Source organism: Marmota marmota, unplaced genomic scaffold (assembly GCF_001458135.2).
Source record: "Marmota marmota marmota unplaced genomic scaffold, marMar, whole genome shotgun sequence".
In the NCBI taxonomy this organism is placed as follows: Eukaryota; Metazoa; Chordata; class Mammalia; order Rodentia; family Sciuridae; genus Marmota; species Marmota marmota.
In genome coordinates, this window is record NW_026000037.1 from 22,319,864 (window position 1) to 22,340,725 (window position 20,862).

Below are 20,862 nucleotides of genomic sequence, written 5' to 3' on the forward strand. Positions count from 1 at the left end.
ACATACCTCGGAGAATTCTTTCCTCATGGCAACGAAGAAAGTCCCAGATTCTAACAGTGCCGTCATCAGAGCATGTAGCAAATTTATTATCCGTGGGTGAGAAACTGTTACGTGAAGACACACAGCAGGGGAAAGAAGTCAGCATTTAACAGATTATCTGTGCTTCTCAGACAGGGAAAAATAAAAACACTGTGCTGCATTATAAAAAGGAAAGGAAGTATCCAGTGAAGAAGCCCTTAAAGAGAATGTTGACAACACACGCATCTCATCAAAAGAAGACTTCAACTGAGTAGTTGTTTCAGTTTTCAATCATCAATATTCACACAATTTTAGCAGTGTATTGTCCTAATGCTACCCATGCTCCTCTTAGCGTATTTCCTACCATACCAGCAAAACAAAGGGAGCTGTTTTAAGTGTTGGAACTCAAATATATTTGTACAATATTCCTGCATATGGTCATTTAAATCACACAGGAATACTGTTCAAAAAAAATCACATCAGGGGCTGGGGATGTGGCTTAAGCGGTAGCGCGCTTGCCTGGCATGCGTGCGGCCCGGGTTCAATCCTCAGCACCACATACAAACAAAGATGTTGTGACCGCAGATAACTAAAAAATAAATATTAAAAAAATTCTCTAGAAAAAAAAAATCACATCAGTTTCTGTCTCAGACACTGTGTGGAATGATAAACTTAAGAGCAAGCTACTAAAGATCAAATTGTAAACATTCCTACAATGTTTCTCGTTTATTTAAAAGAGCTGTGGAAAAATGTTCACATCTTCCTGCCAAGCTAGCAAATGAATGTTGTACCCTTGGAGGAAAACATTAAAATAGGGTCATTCAAATTTGTGTTTAAAGGCAAAGAATCTGTTGCAAAAGAGGAAGCCAGTTTTACTTCCCAGTAGTGAAAGAGTTTCTCAACTCTAAGAATTCCCTTGAACTTCTGAATCTTAAAGAAAGGACCAACTGGGAAAACTCGAATTATTGGCATGACACTAAGGTCAAATCTATAAAGCAGAAGCACATATATCCAACAATTTTTGGGATTCTGAAAATAGAAACAAGTGACTGCAGTGGATGGTGTTTCCATAGAGTCAACCTCCTCTCACACATAGGTGGCACAACCTTAAAGAATGCTGCTTAACTTTATTCTGAGGCTGCAGCAATTCTTCAGGCTTCTTTTTGTAACTTTTCCCCCCAGTTTTACTATACATATCTCATTGATATGTAAAACATACAACTCACTGAAAATATTAAACTCCACTTATTATACATTTGCATAGCTGATGTTAACAGAGAATCAGAAGAAAAGGTCCTAGAGTCTTCTTGACAAAGGTCTGCTTAGAGCTGCAAAGCTTGAAGAACCCATTCATTAACCCATTAATGTTTGCCACATCCAGAGAGTTATCTGTGAGGGTTTATAGTCCTATACTTTCCTTTTGAAGTCATGGCATAGCCAAGCCAACCAGGTCTTCACTTAAGCCTTTTTTTCTTGTAATTTGTGTGAATTCTGAAGGTGTTTTCTGAAGGCTTTAGATTTTATTCAGTTGTATGATTAAAGACTGAATTCTTTATTTGGAATGAAATATTCTTGTCTTACACAGTAGATAATAAAAAGGAATAACGTATACACATTATTAACCATAAATGAAAAGAGAAAACCAGTGCAAAATGCGGCAGACAATACATCTCTAACATATTGCAAAGGCTGATACCAGGACAACACTACTTCAGAAAGGTGCCAGCAAAATGGTGAATGTGTGAAAACAAGGAAAAATATTGTGTTTATAGGGTGCAGAAAGTTTCCCAGAATCTGACAGAGCCCATGCATCTCTGCACCCAGAATACACTTAGAGAATAATTTAACCATGACAATAGGGACTACAGAAAATGGTATATTGTGTATAAACCTGGCCTCTCTAATCGCCTCCTTATGTGCCTGGAACATCTTGACGTTGTTCATGTTCGACTGCCAATATTTCACATATCCTCCATGGTCTGCTGTCAACATCCACATGTCATTATGTGACCAAGTCATGGCCCTCACTGGGCTATCATGAGCCTGGGAAAAAAGAAAATATCTGTAAGGTACTATCTCAGATAACATATGATCAAAGGCTTATAGGAGCATGTATTAACTCAGCAATAAATCATCCAACTGTAAACTTTCACAATGCGAATAAGTGCCAATCTCAGATTCCTTACAATACCACAGCATGAGCTACCAACTGATGATTAGTATTACCTGTAATATTGTTTCGAAATTGAAAGTGAGTCCATTCCACAATGTGAACTCTCCACTAGAAGCTCCAGTGACCAACCGTCTTCCTTCTGGAGTCCACTGTGGAGGAGGAAAAAAATGACAGGTTACACATGGGCAACTTCACTCATTTTTTAAAAAATTTACAAAGGTTTTATGTTGTTGTTTTTTTGTTTTTGTTTTTGTTTTAACACATCAAGTAGTCAATATTAAGTTGACAATACTTTCACTTAGTGGAGCTCCATTTATAAGCAAGTATTTTGTCAGAAAAGAACCTGTATTAACACCATGCGGGGAAAGTACATTATGAAGAAACATAAATACACACTAAATTACAAGCACCTATGCACTCTAAAAAGCATTTCAAAATAAAATGCACCATATTCCTAGGCTACATAGTAGATTAACATAAATAAGGTGGTTGGTCACCAAAAAAATTCAACAACTAATGAAAGAGTTGATGTCTTAGAACTGCTACGCAACTAATGCGGGCAGAAAGTTATCAGTGTTTTATTTAAAAAAATTTTTTTTTTAAATAACAAGATAATAGTAAGTACCAAGTTAAGGGTATCAAATGTCTTCTGCAAATAAACATACTCAAAATATTGGGTTAAGCTCTCTGCCATTCACAGTGCCAAGCCTTATGCTGATCTACTCTCAAACCATAAAAACCACAACTAATATTACAAATATTTTAATTTACAATATGCATACTGAACCAAATCTGTGATGAGCTACATAACTCAAAACATTCACAATGTTCTTTTTGTTTTGTTTTTCCCAGTCTATACAATGGATTACAAACTAATTTTCCTTACAGGATGTAAATAAATAAAATCTCAAAATAACAATCCTATTTTCCAAAACAAAAAGTATGTCAAAGACTTGAAAAATACAAGTAAACCTATAGAAATAGCAAGACAAAATACATAAAATGAACACTATTTGGTAAATTACACAAATATGTGACAATTTCAGGTTTTATTGCTTATCTATATAAATCATAAATCAAGATTTATGATTATTATGAATGAAATCTGCCTATTTTCCCATTACTATCAGTCAACAATGCTTACAACTAAACTTTAGATACAGAAACTGCAGTGTTCATTTCTTAATATCTTTAGGCTGCTTGAATTTTATTTCAAAATGGTTTTCTGTGTTTTCTTTTTAAAAGAAGGATATTAAAATTAGCTGTACAGTACAACCCACTGACCAAATCTCTTGATAAAAAAAAATATACTATATACTAGTAGGAGGCTTAAGACCAACAGCAACAATTTCTATGTAGCTCAAACTAGCATCTTTCAGTCCCTCCCAGGTCTCCTTCCTATCTGCACACCTCTTAAATATCAAATCTGCTTATTCTCTTCATTTGCCATTAATGTCTGCCATGACTCTTTTTTCTTCTCCACCCACCGGTACTTTATTTTTCAACTGTTGTTTGCTCAATGTTGACTATTAATCATCGTACAACTCTGAACACAGCTAATCAACAAGTACATTTTTAGTAAATGGAATAATCAAAATACAAAGAATATTATTATGCTATCATCTACAGGAATATTAACTGAATGCCTGGAAAATGGGGATGAGAAAATGTTTTACTGCAAATCCCTCAAAATTTTAAATTTTTAAGCCATGTGAATTCATGACTGACTGTAAAACTATACTTTAAAATTTCATTGTTGGGGCTGTAGCTCAGTGGCAGAGCACTTGCCTTGTACGTATGAGGCACTGGGTTCAATCCTCAGCACCACATAAAATAAACAAATAAAATAAAGGTATACTGTCCATCTACAACTATAAAATAATTTTTAAAAAAAAAATTTTTTTTTTTTTCAGTGAAAGTGTATTGCGCATCTACTATATTCCTTCATGGAGATGACAAGTATGTACCACACAATTCTTCAGTTACATTCATGCATTTTCCTTTCTTGTAACTATTAACACCTAGGGATTTTTCATTTACTCGGGGTGCTGCTTTTCTCAAGTAACAAAAACATTCTTATTGAAGGATAAGTCTGTAACTTTATATCTAAGGAAACTGCAATATGAAGAAAAACGATTGAAATTGAAAAGTCAGTTTACTAAATGTGGACACTTTGGATAAATAATTATTTCAAGATAAAATTTATGAAAAATAAACTATTATCCCAGACCCACACTTAAGTTAATGTTTGATTTTTCTTTGTTTTGTCAAATACATTTGCAGACTAACAAAGGATTAACTTTTCAAAACATAAATAAATATCCAACAGAATACTTACCCTGACAACAAATACTGGGCACTTTACTTTATTTGTTGATGTCCGAACAAATTTTGTTGTTACTGCATTCATAGGATTATTTAACATTCCTATAGGTGGAACCAGCTGCAAAACAAGAAAACTGTGTTTTCAGAGCTCCTGATTACACTCAGGGCAGAAACCAGGCCATGGCAAGGTAATTTCAGCATCTAAAAACAAATTCAAAGCAGGCTTTGTGGCGCACACATTTAATTCCAATTGCCCGAGAGGCAAAAGGATCACAAATCTGAGGGCAGCCTGGGCAACTTAGGGGGACCCTGTCTCAAAATTTAAAAAATAAAATGAGTTGGGGGTGCAGCTCAGTGGTAAAACACTTTTGAGAAAGGAGAGGTGGGAGGGGAGGGGAAAGGATGAATTCAGGACTACAAGACTTTTTAAAAAAACTATTGTAATAAAAGGAAGATTGTGAGTTCGAAGCCAGCCTCAGCAAATGGGAGGCACTAACCAACTCAGTGAGACCTTGTCTCTAAATAAAGTTCAAAAAAGGACTGGGGATGTGGCTACACAGTGGTTGAGCACCCCCTGAGCTCAATCCCTGGTACTCAAAAAACCCCCACTATTGTAATATAACCAGTTTGTGTTAATTAAAAGAATAAAAGTGAGATATGGGAGGGGTAAACACTAGTTATTATTAAACAAATCCCATCACAGATTATCAGATGTTCTTGATTACTTCTTAAAGTCAACTCCATTAAACATGTTCACACTGGGTTTAAAGTTTAAAATTTCTAAATTTAAAATTTTAAGTTTCAAGTTTTAAATTAACTTTCCTATTACAAGACTTTTGGTTCAATATTTCGTTGAACACTGCTTTACATCCCAAATCAACAATTCACCCATCATGTCTTTTAATAAAAGGAATATTTAAATAGAGACAAAATATAATCCATGATTCATACAAATGTGTTATATTACCCTTTCAGAAACCTTTTAGTATAATTATAAAAATGTAGAAAGAAAAGAACATTGTGAACTTGAATTCACCTATTTTTAGGCTTAAATGTCAAAGCAAAGAAATTTTTATTCAGCTTATATGACCTGTCTTATACTTACATCATTATAATAACCTGCGTCAGGCTGAATTGCCCTCATATCTCTCTGGTCTCTTTGCCATATTCTATTCTGTTAAAATAAACAAAGAGATTAGTTAATAAGTACAGGTCTCATTATTAATGTGAAATTAATTATTAACAAAATATAAGGTATATTAAATGGGGAGAAATCAAAAAAATGTTATTTTCTAAGGGCTGGGAGTGCAGCTCAGTGGCAGAGTGCTTGCCTAGCATGTATGAGGCCTGGGGTTCAATCCCAGAACCACCACCACAAAAAAAAAAAGTTATTTTCTAAAACAGAATCCAGAGCAGACCAAAAACCAATCAATATTAACAGTAATGTTAGAAAGTTAAGGAAAATAAAGAACTAATAAGAAAAAAGTAGGGCTCATAGAAGTTTAGGCTGACCCCTACCTTGCTTTTATTTACCATCTCAGAGTTGCTTCCACCCTATAATAGGATCTCAACCTTAATTAGAGTCCTTTTTACAACTAGAAGTCTCTTATTATTTCATATACACTGGAGGTTTAACAAATGCTTTAAGGTTGGACTGAATATTAAAGTACCTTATTTTGATCTGTTATGAACTTTGAGAACAAACTCAATATTTATTATATCTTTATATTTATGTGGTGCTGAGGATGCAACCCAGTGACTCATGCATGCTAGGCAAACACTCTACCACTTGGCCAAAACCCCAGTCCGAGAACAAAGTCAATTTTTAAAGTGAAATTCTACCTTAAATAATTTTGCAAAAGATTACTCATGCACCAACTTTTTAAAAAGTGAATTGAGGTAAACTGAGGCCCTTTTTATGTGGCTTCATCTGAAATTCCAGTTCACCCAACTAATTCAAGCAATACAAGTATACTTACTTCTCTACATTTAGGCAACTTTCAAGAAACCAAAATTTGGTTATCTTACCTCCAAATACTTAATTACGGATGGATTGTAGTCTATGGTTTTTCGGTTTACAGCTTTTCTCATTCGTTTTCCATCAAAGGTAAGTTGCTGCATTGCTTGCTGCTGTGCAAAGTCAGGTCGCTTATAAAACAGTTGTCGAGGTGCCTGGTGTTGGAACCGTGGCATGTGGAAAAAACGAGGAGGAGAACCAATTTCTGTGGCCATGGTGATGTTTTCCTTCTAGTACACTAGGACAGGAAAAAAGTACTTTCATTCAATATCAGCAATCTCCTTCCAGCAAGTACTAAGGATCAAACCCAGGGCCTTGCACTTGCTAGGCAAGCACTACCACTGAGCAACATCCTCAGCCCATGAAAACATTTTTAAATGCACATTTTTTAATGCTTTTCCCCCTTTTATAACATATATCATTTTTACTTTTCAATCAATCTACTGAAAATAAATATGAAATGAGTGGCAGAGACCACTTATACATTTGAAAACAGTTACTAGGTATAAAACACAAACACAGATACAATTAAAACCTCTTCTGTACAAATATGAGGAAAATGACTGAGGTCAAATGCAAAACAATTTGTTGAGTAAAACTTGCATTGAGCCAGGCAAGGTGGTGCCCACCTGTAATCCCAGTGACTAAGGAGGCTGAGACAGGAGGATCATGAGTTCAAAGCCAGCTTCAGCAATGGCAAGGCACTAAGAACTCAGTGAGACCCTGTCTCTATATAAAATACGAAATAGGGCTGGGGATGTGGCTCAGTGCTCCTGGATTCAATCCCCAGTACCGACCCCCACCACCACCACCACCAGAAAAACTGTACTGAAAAAAAGGCCTTTAACTTTTTCTTGAGGGCTGGGATCCTAGCTCAGTGGTAGAGCACTTGCCTAGCTTGTGTGAGACACTGGGTTAGATTCTGAGCACCACATAAAAATAAATACATAAACATACACAGAAAAACTTTTCCTTAAATACCCAAGTACTACTTGTATTCCAGAAATAGATTTGGCATGAAGAAAATAATACAATTGCATTTCAAATGAAGAGTCACCCCTAAATTAAACAAAAACAAACCACCTCACCATACAGTGATCAGGCTTCATATATGCTTTATATGCTTCAGCTCCACATCCTGCAAACCATTAAGTTATGTGGCAAATTTGTAAAACTGAGGCTACTGTAGATAACCTCAAGGACTCTTTTCACTCAAAGATACTGTTTTGTATGAAATACTTATTCCTTTAGCCAATCTAGTGACTAATCTACTGAACAAATTGGAAAACACACTTAATTATCCATGATCGTGTGCTCAAGTCCACGTCTGCATTATAATTTTTCTTCTAGTCCCAACTACTCACAAAGTACCTTTTTTTTTCTTTTTACAGTCTTAGTCATATACTATGATTTACAGTTGAACATAAAACTGGATAGGCAAAAATGTAAATGTTTTTCTTAAAAGAAAAGTTAGGACAGCTGGGCACAGTGGCACACGCATGTAATCCCAACAACTCAGGAAGCTAAGATAGAAGGATCACACGTTCAAGACCAGCCTTAGAAACTGAGCAAGACCCTATCTCAAAAGGGGGGGCGGGGAGCTGGGGATATGGCTCAGTGGAAAAGTGCCCCTGGGTTAAATTCCCAGTATCAAAAAACAGCACCACTGCCACCTCAAAAAAAGTCATAACAACTTTCACATTTTAGAAGATGCTAAACAATTCACTCATTTATAGAACCTAAACATCTAGTTAAGGTAACAAAAACTACATACAAGGACTAACAAAACCTCAACTTTGGGGATAACGTAGATTGAATAGGAAAGTATTCTTAACAAAGATAATTCAAACTAGAAAAAGACACAAGAAGATGAAAAGATCTTCCATGTTGACGGACAGGCAGAATTAATGCTGTTAAAATGGCCATACTGCCAAAAGCAATATAGAGATTCAATGTAATTCCCATCAAAATACCAATGACATTATTACAGAACTATAACAAAAAAAGTCCTAAAATTTATTTGAATAAAAGACCCAGAGAAGCCAAAGCAATGCTGTAGGCATCACAATACCTGACTTCAAAATATACTAGAGCTAGAATACACTCCAACTAAAAACAGGAATACGGTATATTTCTTACAGTAAAATGACCTAGCTAAAAATCAACTAATTCCACAAATGTGATCCAAAATCAACTTACTAACTGCTTCATACAATTTAGTACAATGAGCTTTCAGGTAAATTGAGGTTAGAGATGAGGCTCTGGCTTCAAAAACAAAACAAAGCCAAAAATCCCACACTCTGAAGGATCATAAACAGGCCTAAAGTATAAAGTAGCAATTTTTCTTTAAACCAAAAATTACATCCTATTGGTGGTTCTTGAAATCAAAAGGGTTGACAAGCAACCTTGAAGATTAAAAAAAAAAAAAATAGGGGGCTGGGGATGTGGCTCAAGCGGTAGCGCGCTCGCCTGGCATGCGTGCGGACCGGGTTTGATCCTCAGCACCACATACAAACAAAGATGTTGTGTCCGCCGAAAACTGAAAAATAAATATTAAAATTCTCTCTCTCTCTCACTCACTCTCTCTCTCTCTCTAAAAAAAAATAGAATATATGAATAGTGCACATTTGAAAGAAAAGAACTGTTCTTAATTTCTGCTACCACTGTACATCAATAAGCCAAAGAAAACCACACATAACCTCTATATATATAATTTTTGTGTGGTGCTGAGGATCGAACCCAGTGCCTCACATGTGAGAGGCAAGCTCTCTGCCACTGAGCCACAACCCCAGCCCAGATTAGTAGTTTATTAACTTGCTAGGATAACAAATACAATTACTGTAGTGCTCTTAAAAACAATGAAAGTTGGACTGCAGTTGTGGCTCAGTGGTACAGCACTTGCCTATGTGAGGCACTGGGTTCGATTTTCAGCACCACATATAAATAAACAAAATAAAGATCCATTGACAACTAAATAATATTTTTAAAAAATAATGATGAAAGTTTTGAGATTACACTAACATTAAATTCCTGGACCCCAGTTTTAGAACCTCAGCCTGGGAACCTCTGTTTTAGATTATCTCCAGTACATTAGGTTCTGGCCTGAGAATCTAACCTAAAAGAGATTTTTAAAATTTTTTTTCCTAAAAGAAATCTGATGCCTAATATATCACTGAACATTGAGGGATCTACACGACTAGGACTAGGCCAGTAACAAAATGATCGATATTTTTTTCTCTTCAAAGTACAAACATTTAATAATATAGAGGCTGAAAAAATTAGTAGAATATTTAGTCTTTTAAATGACAACAAGGAAGCTGTTTAAGTCTTTAAAAGTTCTTACAATTCTATATCTTGATTGTGATAGTAGATACATGAATCTATGCAAAAGTCATATATTATATGCTTTCATTTATATGACATTTATGAAATGAAGAAATGGCAGAAATGGGGAAAGGACTAGTGGTCACCAGGAGTCAGAAATGGTACACAGATGTGGTTACAAAAGATCTCTTGTAGTAATGAACCGTTAAACTAGACTATGGTAACAGATACACAAATATACAGTAAAACATATCAGAACATATAATCCACATGATAAAACTACAGAACTATATGCACACACACAAGCGAGTACAAATAAAACTGAAGGAAGTCTGTATAATATGTACATCAAATGACTGTCAATATTCTGCATGTTACTTTGAACTTGGGTTTTAACAATGACTTTAATATGCCATTTTAAAAGCACAACTTATAATAAATCAGACTTCTTAAATATAAGTAACAACTCAGTATTTCAAGTGCAATTCTGTGATAGAGAAATCTGTACCACCAACAGTTTTCAGTGGATTACTGGGTATGGTTTTGTTCCCTTTCATTAGCATGAAAAGCAAGAGGTTTTCCATTTTACACTATTTTTCTTAACTGGATTGTATTTTAACACCTGTTTTAGCCAATAAAAACTGGGCAAAGGAGGCTGGACAGGTAGCTGATAGTTTTAAAAAAAAAAAAAAAACCCTGACAAATTAATTTTCAAGGGATTTCTGAATTTGCCTCAGCAAAAACCAGATAAAAACTATGTAATATTTTCTAAATAAGGTAATTAAACCATAAAGTCACCTCCAAAATCAGGAATAAGAATGCAAACATGAGAGTCTGAGTCAAAGCCAGCAGTCCTCCAAATTTTGCTACAAGTTGCAATCAAATCACAATCTAATAAATAAGTACATAAAGCAAGCCATTTTCATTCTGATTTAATGACAAGGGGTATGAACTGGGCAGCAGATACTTTCTTAAGACTTCCCAAGTGATTTTAAAGTGCAACAAAATTTGGGAACCTCTGGATTAAGTACTTTAGGTTACTTCTGAAAGAGTTTCCCTATGAGAGCAAGTCATTAAACTTGTATCATCTTAGGTCCCCTTTCTTCCCCCCCCACCCCCGACCAGTGGGGGTGAAGATGGGGCCTGGAAGTCAGGGCCTCCAGTAAGGTAGGCAAGTGCTCTACTACTGAGATATAATCCTAGCCAGGCTCCCTTCACCCTTAAAAATTGAAAATCCCTACTGAATTTTTGTGTACTGTGGTGTTTATAGATATTTGCCATATTAGTAATTAAAATTGTAATAAGCAGGGCATGGTAGCATACACCTGGAACCCCCAGAGACTCAGGAAGTTCAGGCAAGAGACTCAAGTTGAAGGTCAGCCTCAGTAATTCAGGCCTGTAATCCCAGCAGCTGGGGAAGCTGAGGCAGGAGGATTTCGAGTTCAAAGCCAGCCTCAGCAAAAGCAAGGTGCTAACCAACTCATGATCCTGTCTCTAAATAAAATACAAAATAGAGCCAGGGATATGGCTCAGTGGTTTGGTACCCCTGAGTTCAATCCAGGTACCAAATTTTTTTTTTTTTTTTTTTTTTGCCTGGGGATGTAGCTCAGTGATAAAGTGACACTGAGTTCAAAAAATGATGGTTTTTAAAAAAAAAAATTGTTACTGATTCATTTTATACATTTTATAGTAAGTCCATTTTAATATCTTATAGTGACTATCTTCCCTTCCCTAAAAACAATTAAATCAGCATTATTTTTCACATTTTTGTGAAATGTTTTAAGATCTAGTTCAATTAAAAACAGCTACCTTCTCGAAACTGGCTTCACCACTGGCAATATTTGTGACACATACAAAACTATAGGAAGCCAGGTATGGTGGTGCACACCTGTAATCCCAGTGGCTCAGATGGCTAGTTCAAACAAGCCTCATCAACTTATCCAGGCCCTAAGTAACTCAGTGAGACCCTGTCCTGACATAAAATACAAAAAAGGCTAGGGATGTGACTCAGTCGTAAAGTTATTGTGGATACTCTTTGCTATTCCAAAAAAAAACTTGACAAGTGATAATTATTAAACATTAACTACATCATATCATCTGAAATTCTATTAATAAACTTTTGAGAGAGAGAGAGAGAGAGAGAGAATTTTAATATTTATTTATTTATTTTTTTTTTTAGTTTTTGGAGGACACAACATCTTTGTTTGTATGTGGTGCTGAGGATCGAACCCGGGCCACACGCATGCCAGGTGAGCGCGCTACGGACTGAGCCACATCCCCAGCCCTATTAATAAACTTTTTATAGTTACATTAAAATACACTACTTTATCTTATAATTTGAATAGAACTTTTTTACCCACTCATGATTTTGTAACATAATGCATTTATTATTTACTAATTTCAGAGAATTATGCTTATCATTCAATTGTGGTCACATCTTTTTTTTTTTTTTAAGAGAGAGGTAGAGAGAGAGAGAATTTTTTTAATATTTATTTTTTAGTATTTGGCGGACACAACATCTTTGTTTGTATGTGGTGCTGAGGATCAAACCCGGGCCGCACGCATTCCAGGCGAGCCTGCTACCGCTTGAGCCACATCCCCAGCCCTTGTGGTCACATCTTATTCATTCATTCATGGTACTGGGGATTGAGCTTGGGATTGAGCTTGGGATTGAGCCGCATCCCCAGCTCTATTTTGTATTTCATTTAGAAACAGGATCTACTGAGTTATTTAGCCTCTCGCTTTAACTGAAGCTGGCTTTGAACTCGTGATCCTTCTGCCTCAGCCTCCCCAGCCATTGCGATTAGAGGCGTGTCGTGTGCCACTACACACATTTCTTATAAAATACAATCATCTTGACTAAAGCCACCACTAGTCTCATCATAAAATGTATTAATTATTGTGAATATCAACTTTACAATGACAGAAACAAGCATTCCAAAACTCTAATCTTGAAAATTCACTTTTTTATAACTGCTGACAGTTGATACTGACAGTTGTTTCCCTTGAAGCAATGGAATCCTTTCATTTATTTTCAAGAAAAATGTCTGTCATGCAAACAGGTCTGAATGACATAATTTATCATTCTTTTCTTTTTTTTTTTTTAACACAAGACTATGTTTTAGAGCAGTTTTAGGTTCATAGCAAAACTGAGCAGAAAGTACAGTTCCCATATACTCTCCCCAAAAAAACAGACATCCCTGCATGAGTAGTGCATGTTATCATCCATGAACCAACACTGATATATTGTTTATCACCCAGTGTCCATAATATGCATTACAGTTCACTCATGGTGTGCATTCTATGAGTTTTAACAAGTATATAATGCTATATATCTACTATATCATACAAGATATCATACAGCATAGATTCACTGCTCTAAAAATCCTGTGTAAAAGAGCTGGGGGTATAGATCAGAAATAGACCTCCTGCCTAATGTGTGTGAGGCCCTAGATTCCATCCCCAGCACAAGAGGAATAGGAAGAGAAGGAGAAGAGAGAAAAAAAAAAAGGAAGAAGAGGAGGCAAAGAAGATAACGATGATGAAAATGAAGGCAACTACCACGGAGAATTCTTCTGTGTGTCAGAGGAGGGGAGACTAAATCCTGTGCACCCTAACTATTTATCCTCCTTCCCTCCACCAAACCCCTGGCTACTTTTCAGTTTCCATAGTTTCGCCCTTTCCAAAAAGCCATAGGATTACAACTATTCAGTATGCAGCCTTTTCAGATTGGCTTCTTTCACTTAGCCCCATGCTCTTAAGGTTCCTCCAGGATTCTAGGCTTTTACAATGTTATGGATATGACAGAATTTGTTCATCCATTAAATTACTAAAGGACTTTTTCTCTTTTCAGCAATACTACAGATTGAACAAAAGAATTTATGCATGCTAGGCAAGCACTCGACCACTGAGCAGCAACCCCAGCCCGTTTGCTTTGAGCCAATAAGCTGCCAATGCTGGCCTCAAACTTGCCATCCTTCCACCTTGATATTACAGGTGTGCAGCACCACACACAGCTCTGAAAGGTCTTTGGTTATTTCTAAGTTCTGGCAGTTATGAATCAAGCTGCTATAAACATTCATGTGCTGGTTTCTGTATGAAGGCTATTTTCAACTCCTTTAGGTAAATACCAAAAACACAGGCATTACTACCGTATGGTGAGTATGCTCAGTTATGTTCCTCCCCCCCCCAAAAAAACTGCCAAATTGCATTCCGAAATGGCTGTACCATTTTACATTTTCACCAGCAGTAAGTAAAGGTTTGTGTTGCTCTTTATAACTGACAGGATTTGGTGCGGCCAGTACTTCAGATTTTAGTCAACCTTACAGGCTTTTAGATGCCTGTTGTTTCATTTTGCAATTCCCTAAAAACATACAATATTGGGTATCTTTCCATAGGCTCAGGTAACATTGTGTATCTTCTTAATAAAGTGTTTACTCAATCTTACATTTTACAACCAACTTATTTGCTTTCTTTTTCTTTCTTTTTGACTGAGAACTGGACCAAGATATGTTTAGCCATTGAGCCATACCTAACACCCCTCCCCCTTTTTTTGTTTTTTGGTTTTTGTTTGCTTGCTTGTTTTTTTTTTTTAAGGGGGGGGGGAGAGGGAGAGAGAGAGAGAGAAAGAAAGAGGATTTTAATATTTATTTTTTTGTTTTTCAGCGGACACAACATCTTTATTTTTTTTTTTGTATGTGGTGCTGAGGATTGAACCCAGGCCGCACACATGCCAGGCGAGCGCGCTATCCCTTGAGGCACATCCCCAGCCCTGCTTGTTTGTTTTTGAGACAGAGTCCTGATAAGTTGCTTAGGGCCTGGCTAAGTAGCTGAGGCTAGCTTTGAACTTGTGGTTCTCTTGCCTCAGCCTCCTGAGTTGCTGGAAATACAGGCATGTATTATTTGTTATTTGTTTTCTTATCGTTCAAAAGAGTTTTTTCCTTTGCTTCTTTCCTGTATTTTAAACCAAGGGACACTCTACCACTGATCTACATCCCCACCCCTTTTTATTTTGAGTCTGTCTCAGTAAACTGTCAAACTGTCCTTGAACTTGTGAACTCCTACCTCAGCATTTCTGAGTAGCTAGCTGGATTTACAGTTATGTGCCATAGCACCTGACTTTTGCGGGGTGGGGGTGGAGGGAGTGTGCCAGGAATTGAACTCAGGGCACTCAACTACCAAGCCACATCCCCAGCGCTATTTTGTATTTTATTTAGAGACAGGGTCTCACTGAGTTGCTAAGTGCCTCACCATTACTGAGCCTGGCTTTGAACTCAGGATCCTCCTGACTCAGCCTCCTGAGCCTCTGGGATTACAGTCATGTGCCACCAAGCCCAGCTGCACCTGACTTTTTTTGTGTGTGGTGCTGGGGATTGAACCCAGGGCCCTGTGCATGTGAAACAAGCATTCTATCAACTGAGCTATATCCCCAGCCCTGCACCTGACTATTTTGAAGCATTCTTACATATAATAGCAATTCACTTTTATGTTCATGTCTAGGTGCATGTATATTTTGATAATTATACAGTATCATGGAACAACCACAATAAAGATACAGAACAGAAGCCAAGGGTGCTGACACACACCTGTAATCCTAACTCTTGGGAAGCCAGACAGGAGCATCACAAGGTTTGATACCAGCCTCAGCAATGTGGCAAGACACTGTCTCAAAAAATAAAAAGGACAGGAAGGGCAGCAGAATAGAATAGACATTATGATTGCTGTATGTATATAGGTGACTCTATGACCAGTGTGATTCTGCAATCTGTACAATCAGAAAAATGAGAAATTATACCCCAATGATTCAAATGTATGAATTGCCAAGATCATTGTAATGTCATGTGTAGCTAATAAAAATAAATACATAAATGAAATAAATAAATAAAAATAAAAAGGGCTGGGGTATAACTCAACAGAAAAGTATCCCCATTATCCATCTCCTACCACTTATTCCTAAACTCTAACAACCACTAACCTGTTCCCTACCATCAAGTTTGCTTTTATCAAATATCATACAAATAAAACAACACATACTGCATCCTTTTGTTTTGTTTTTTGGGCACTGGGGATTGAACCCAGAGATATTCAACCATTAAGCCACACCCCCAGCCCTATTTTGTATTTTATTTAGAGACAGGGAATTGTTAAGTTTTTTAGCATCTCACTTTTGCTAAGGCTGGCACTGAACTCGCGATTTTCCTGCCTCAGCCTCCGGAGCCGCTGGGATTACAGGCATGCACCACCAAGCCCAGCATACTGTAGCCTTTTGAGATTAGCATTTTTCATTTAGCATAATGTTGTTAATAATAATTCCTTTCTTGCCAGATGGTTGGCACATACCTGTAATCCCAGCAGCTCAGGAGGCTGAGGAAGAGAATAGCAAGTACTACATCAGCTTTAGCAAGTTAGCCCAACTTAGTGAGATCCTGTTTTAAAACTAAAAAAAAAAAAAAAAAAAAANTAAATAATAAACTGTGATAGCTCCACAGAATTCAGCAATAAAAGCTGGGGCTAAAGATCAGTGGTAAAACATGTCTGGGTTCAATCTCCAGTAGCCCTGCCCCCAATATCCCTTCTTTTATTGCTGAATTCTGTGGAGCTATCACAGTTTATTATTTATTTACCAGGGACATTTAGAATATTTGCACTGTCTTGCAATTTCAACAAAATTACTATAAACATTAGTGTATAGATTTTGGTGTGTGCTGCCCATGGTGATGCACACCTATAATCCCAGCAACACCGGAGTTTGAGGCAGGACTGTCAAGTACAAGGCTAGCCTCAGCAACTTAGTGAGGTACTGTCTCAAATTTTTTTTTAAAAACTGGGGTGGGGCTGGGGTTGTGGCTCAGTGGTAGAGTACTTGCCTCGCATGTGTGAAGCCCTGAGTTCGATACCCAGTACCACATAAAATAAATACATCAAATACAGGTTGTCCGTCTACAACTAAAAATATATTTTAAAAAAAGAACGAACTGGGGTGCAGCTCAGTGGGAAAGCACCCCTGCGTTCAATCTCCAGTCAAAAATAAATTAATTGGGCTGGGGCTGTAGCTTGCTTAGCATGTGTGAGGCACTGGATTCAATTCTCAGCACCATATAAAATAAATAAAATAAAGGCATGTGTTCATCTACAACTAAAAAACAAATTTTAAAAAAATTAACTAGATAATTAATTAATTTAATTATTGAATAAAATAAAGGTATTGTGTCCAACTACAATTGAAAAATAAATATTTTTAAAACAAAATACATACATGCACAGAGATTAATTTTGGTGTAAATGTATTGGGTACATCTCTTAGTAATGTTTGGGGTAAATTTCTCAGGGAAAAATCTAAGATTCAAACTGTTAGGTCATATAAATTCCATGTTTAATCTTATGGAAATCTGCCAAGCTGGAATTGAAAATTCCAGTTACCTAATAACTGGTATTGTCAGTTCTGGGGAGGAGAGCATTGTTTGTTTCTTGGCCTTTCTAATAGGCAAGTAATGATCTCATTATGGTTTCATTTTGTATTTCCCTGATGACTTAAGAAAGTCACACATTCTTTTGCAACTTTTCTTGTGTTTATTTGCTTTCTGGATTTGTTTTTGGCAAAAATCTTCTGCAAATTTCTAACTGAGTTGCTTTCTTTGTACCAGGAATGGAACCCCCATGGGCAGTCAACCACTGAGCCATACCCTCAGTCCTTTTTTGTACTTTAGAGACAGGGTCTTGCTGTGTTGCTTAGGGCCTCAATAATTTGCTGAGGCCGAGTTTGAACTTGAGATCCTCCTGCCGCTGCCTCCTGAGCCACTGAGATTACAGGCAGGAGCCACTGAGCCTGGCCTGTTATTTTCTTATCGTTGAGTTTTTAATTTCTATCTGTAATCTGCCCTTTGTCAGGTATGTGATTTCCAAATATTTTCTCTCAGTCTGTCACTTCTTTCATTCTCTTCTTGGTATCTTTTCTTCCCCCACTTATGTACGAGAGATTGAACACAGGGGTGCTTAACCACTGAGCCACATCCCCCATTTCTTTCTTTATTTTTCATTGTGAAACAGGGTCTCACTAAACTGCTGAGACTGGCCTGGAACTTGCCATCCTCCTGCCTCAAGTCTCTCCATATACTACCATGCCCAGTTTCTTCTTGGTATCTTTTAAAGAGCAGAGAGTTTTTTTTATTTGGTTTGGTTTGTTGTTGTTGTTGTTTTGTTTTGTTTGCATGCTGGAGATAGAAGCCAGGGCTTTATGTATGCTAAGCAAGCATTCCATGCCAACCCTGAAGAGCAGATATTTTTAATCTTGATGAACTCCAATGTATCAATTTGTTATTTTGTGCTTTTAATTATCTCTTTAAAAAAAAAAATCTTCAGCCAGTGGAACATGCCTGTAATCCCAGGGGCTCAGGAGGCTGAGGCAGGAGGATTTTGTGTTCAAAGACAGACTCAGCAACTTAGCAAGGTCCTAAGCAACTCAGAGAGACCCTGCCTCTAAATAAATCATAAAAAGGGCTGGGGATGAGGCTCAGTGGTTTAGCATCCCTGGGTTCAATCCCAGGTACCATTTTAAAAAACAAACAAACAAACCTTTATTGAAGTCAAAGCTAAAAAGATATTTTCCAAGTTCAAAGCCAGCCTCAGCAATTTAGCAAGGCCCTAAGCAACTTAGTGAGACCCTGTATCAAAAATTTATCAAAAATTTAAAGAAATAAGAAATAAAAAGGCTGGTACGTGTTTCAGTGGTAAAGCACCCCTTGATTCAACCCTGGTACCACAAAAAAAAAGAAAAAACAGTGTCTCAGCGATCTTCATTTTCCTCACATATTACATCATTTTTACAAACAACTTATACAATTATTTAGGCTTTCTCTTATTTCTTTCATCAATGTTTTAAATCCTTTGTACATTCTGTCAGATGTATACCTAAAGTTTTCCGTTTTGTAGCACTAGGAATCAAATCTAGGACATCATACATATATGCAAGCACTCTACCACTGAGCTATATCTGCAGTTCTGTTTTTTTTTTTTTTCTTACTTCTAGATCCACTGTTCATTGCCAGTACACAGAGATGGAATTAATTTTTTTTTTAATAATACCAGGTTGCATATGAGATGATGTTAATACCTAAAGATTTGGCCACAAATGCCACTCATTAGCCAGAAATGTTTTATTTCGAGAGAATATTACTTCAAGATTCTTTTTCTGGTTTTTGTTTTGGTAGTGGGGACTGAATCCAGGGGTGCTTAGTAACTACATCACACCCCCCAATCCTTTTTATTTTTTAAGACAGGGCCTAAGTTGCTTAGGGCCTCAATAAATTGCTGAGGCTGGCCTCGAACTTGTGATCCTCCTGCCTCAGCCTTCCTAATCACTGGGATTACAGGTATGCAACACCATGCCCAGCTGCAATTAATTCTTACATATTGTCCATATTCACTACAACTTGCTAAACTCACATATTAATTCTAGAAGCTTTCTTACAGATTTCTTGCAATTTTTCTACAAAGACAATTATATCATATGTAAACAGGGACAATTTTATTTCTTTTTTGTTTTGTTTTGTTTTTATATTGTTCCAAGTCTTAGGGAAGAAAGTATCTAGTTTTTCACTATTTAGTATGGTAATAGCTATCAAATTTTTTTAAGTGCTCTTTTCAGGCCAAAAAAATATATATATCTTTTATTGCTAGTTCCTATGAATTTTTATCATAGGCCAGATATGGTGGCACATGCCTATTATCCCAGCTACTTAGGAAGCTGCTGGTGTGGCCAGCAGTTCCAGTATAAGCCACTTATGCCATTACTGGGTGGCTGCCAAATCAAATGAAAGTCACCTTTCTGTAATTCTCTGTTAGGATCACTTGAGCACAGGATTTAGAGGCCACCTCGGCAACACAGAAAGACATCATCTCAAGGAACACCAATAAGTATAAAGCAGATAACAGATTTCCATTCTAAAAGGTTTTCTAAGCATTAGAAATATCATGGAAGGGCAGGTATGGCAGCACACTCTTGTAATACAGCTCAGGAGGATTGGGAGTTCAAACCAGCCTCAGCAATTTAGCAAAGCCCTAAGCAACTTAGTGAGAACCTATCTCTAAATAAAATATAAAAGGGGATGAGGCTATGTGTGGCTCAGTGGTTAAGTGCCCCTGTTCAATTCCTGGGTACAAAAAAAAAAAAAAAGGTAATTTTAATCTTGTAATTGATCAAAATATCTAACTTGCAATAACCACTGCTGTTTTATTTAATAATGCATTGTTGCTTAAATGCTTAAACGTTTGGGTGTAAAGACTGGATCTACTCAACAGGGAGCCACAGTACTTAAACTAATGAATCAATGTTACAACACCTTTGAGGTGGCCAAATGTAAACTAAATGCTTTAATTAAAGTTGTGCAATTTTGGATAACTCAGCATCAGTATTTCAGTAAATCTGGATTGCCCTACAAGCCCTTGCACTATAACTGCTTGCCACTTGAGTGTATTTTAGTGCTAGCAAGTAAACATGAGTTTATTGACTTAAAAGACAAAGTTATCAGGGAAAATAAAGAAAAGAAAAAATATATTGTGCCACCACTAGCTAACTGTATCTGCAATGGTGAATTATATGTATATTTGTATAGCTTAAGGAAATTTCCATATTGTACAAATCTTTGCAATGTTTTAAACAGCTTCCTAAATATTCCACAAATTAGATTTAACATATTTAATGTTCTCTTGTTAAACATTTGAATTGTTTTCAACCATATCCTACTAAAATATCAAATAGAACTATGTACATAAAGCTTTTTCTGAAAAACCATGTTTCCGTCATAAATAAGAGGAACTGCTAAAGTCAAAGAATCTGCTCTATTGTTATCAGGTTAAAACATATACATATATTATCTCTTCTTTTGCTTTTTTAGTTTTCTTGATTTACCAAGAAGACTGAATGTTTATTATTTTCCATTTTTTTAATCATTTTATTCCTATCACTACATGCACTGTCGAGTTCTCATGTTCGAGTTCTCATGTTCGT

At 36.5% G+C, this 20,862-nt stretch overlaps 1 protein-coding gene across 1 annotated transcript in view; it reads right to left on the minus strand.

The window, feature by feature from the left end:
- Window positions 1–20,862, minus strand: part of Wdr33 (WD repeat domain 33) — a 102,912-nt gene that overhangs the window by 62,367 nt on the left and 19,683 nt on the right. The window contains 6 exon segments of the mRNA XM_015479096.2: window positions 7–104; window positions 1,910–2,061; window positions 2,245–2,340; window positions 4,530–4,634; window positions 5,622–5,690; window positions 6,545–6,771. Coding sequence (XP_015334582.1) covers window positions 7–104; window positions 1,910–2,061; window positions 2,245–2,340; window positions 4,530–4,634; window positions 5,622–5,690; window positions 6,545–6,748 — 724 coding nt within the window. The 5' untranslated portion in view covers window positions 6,749–6,771.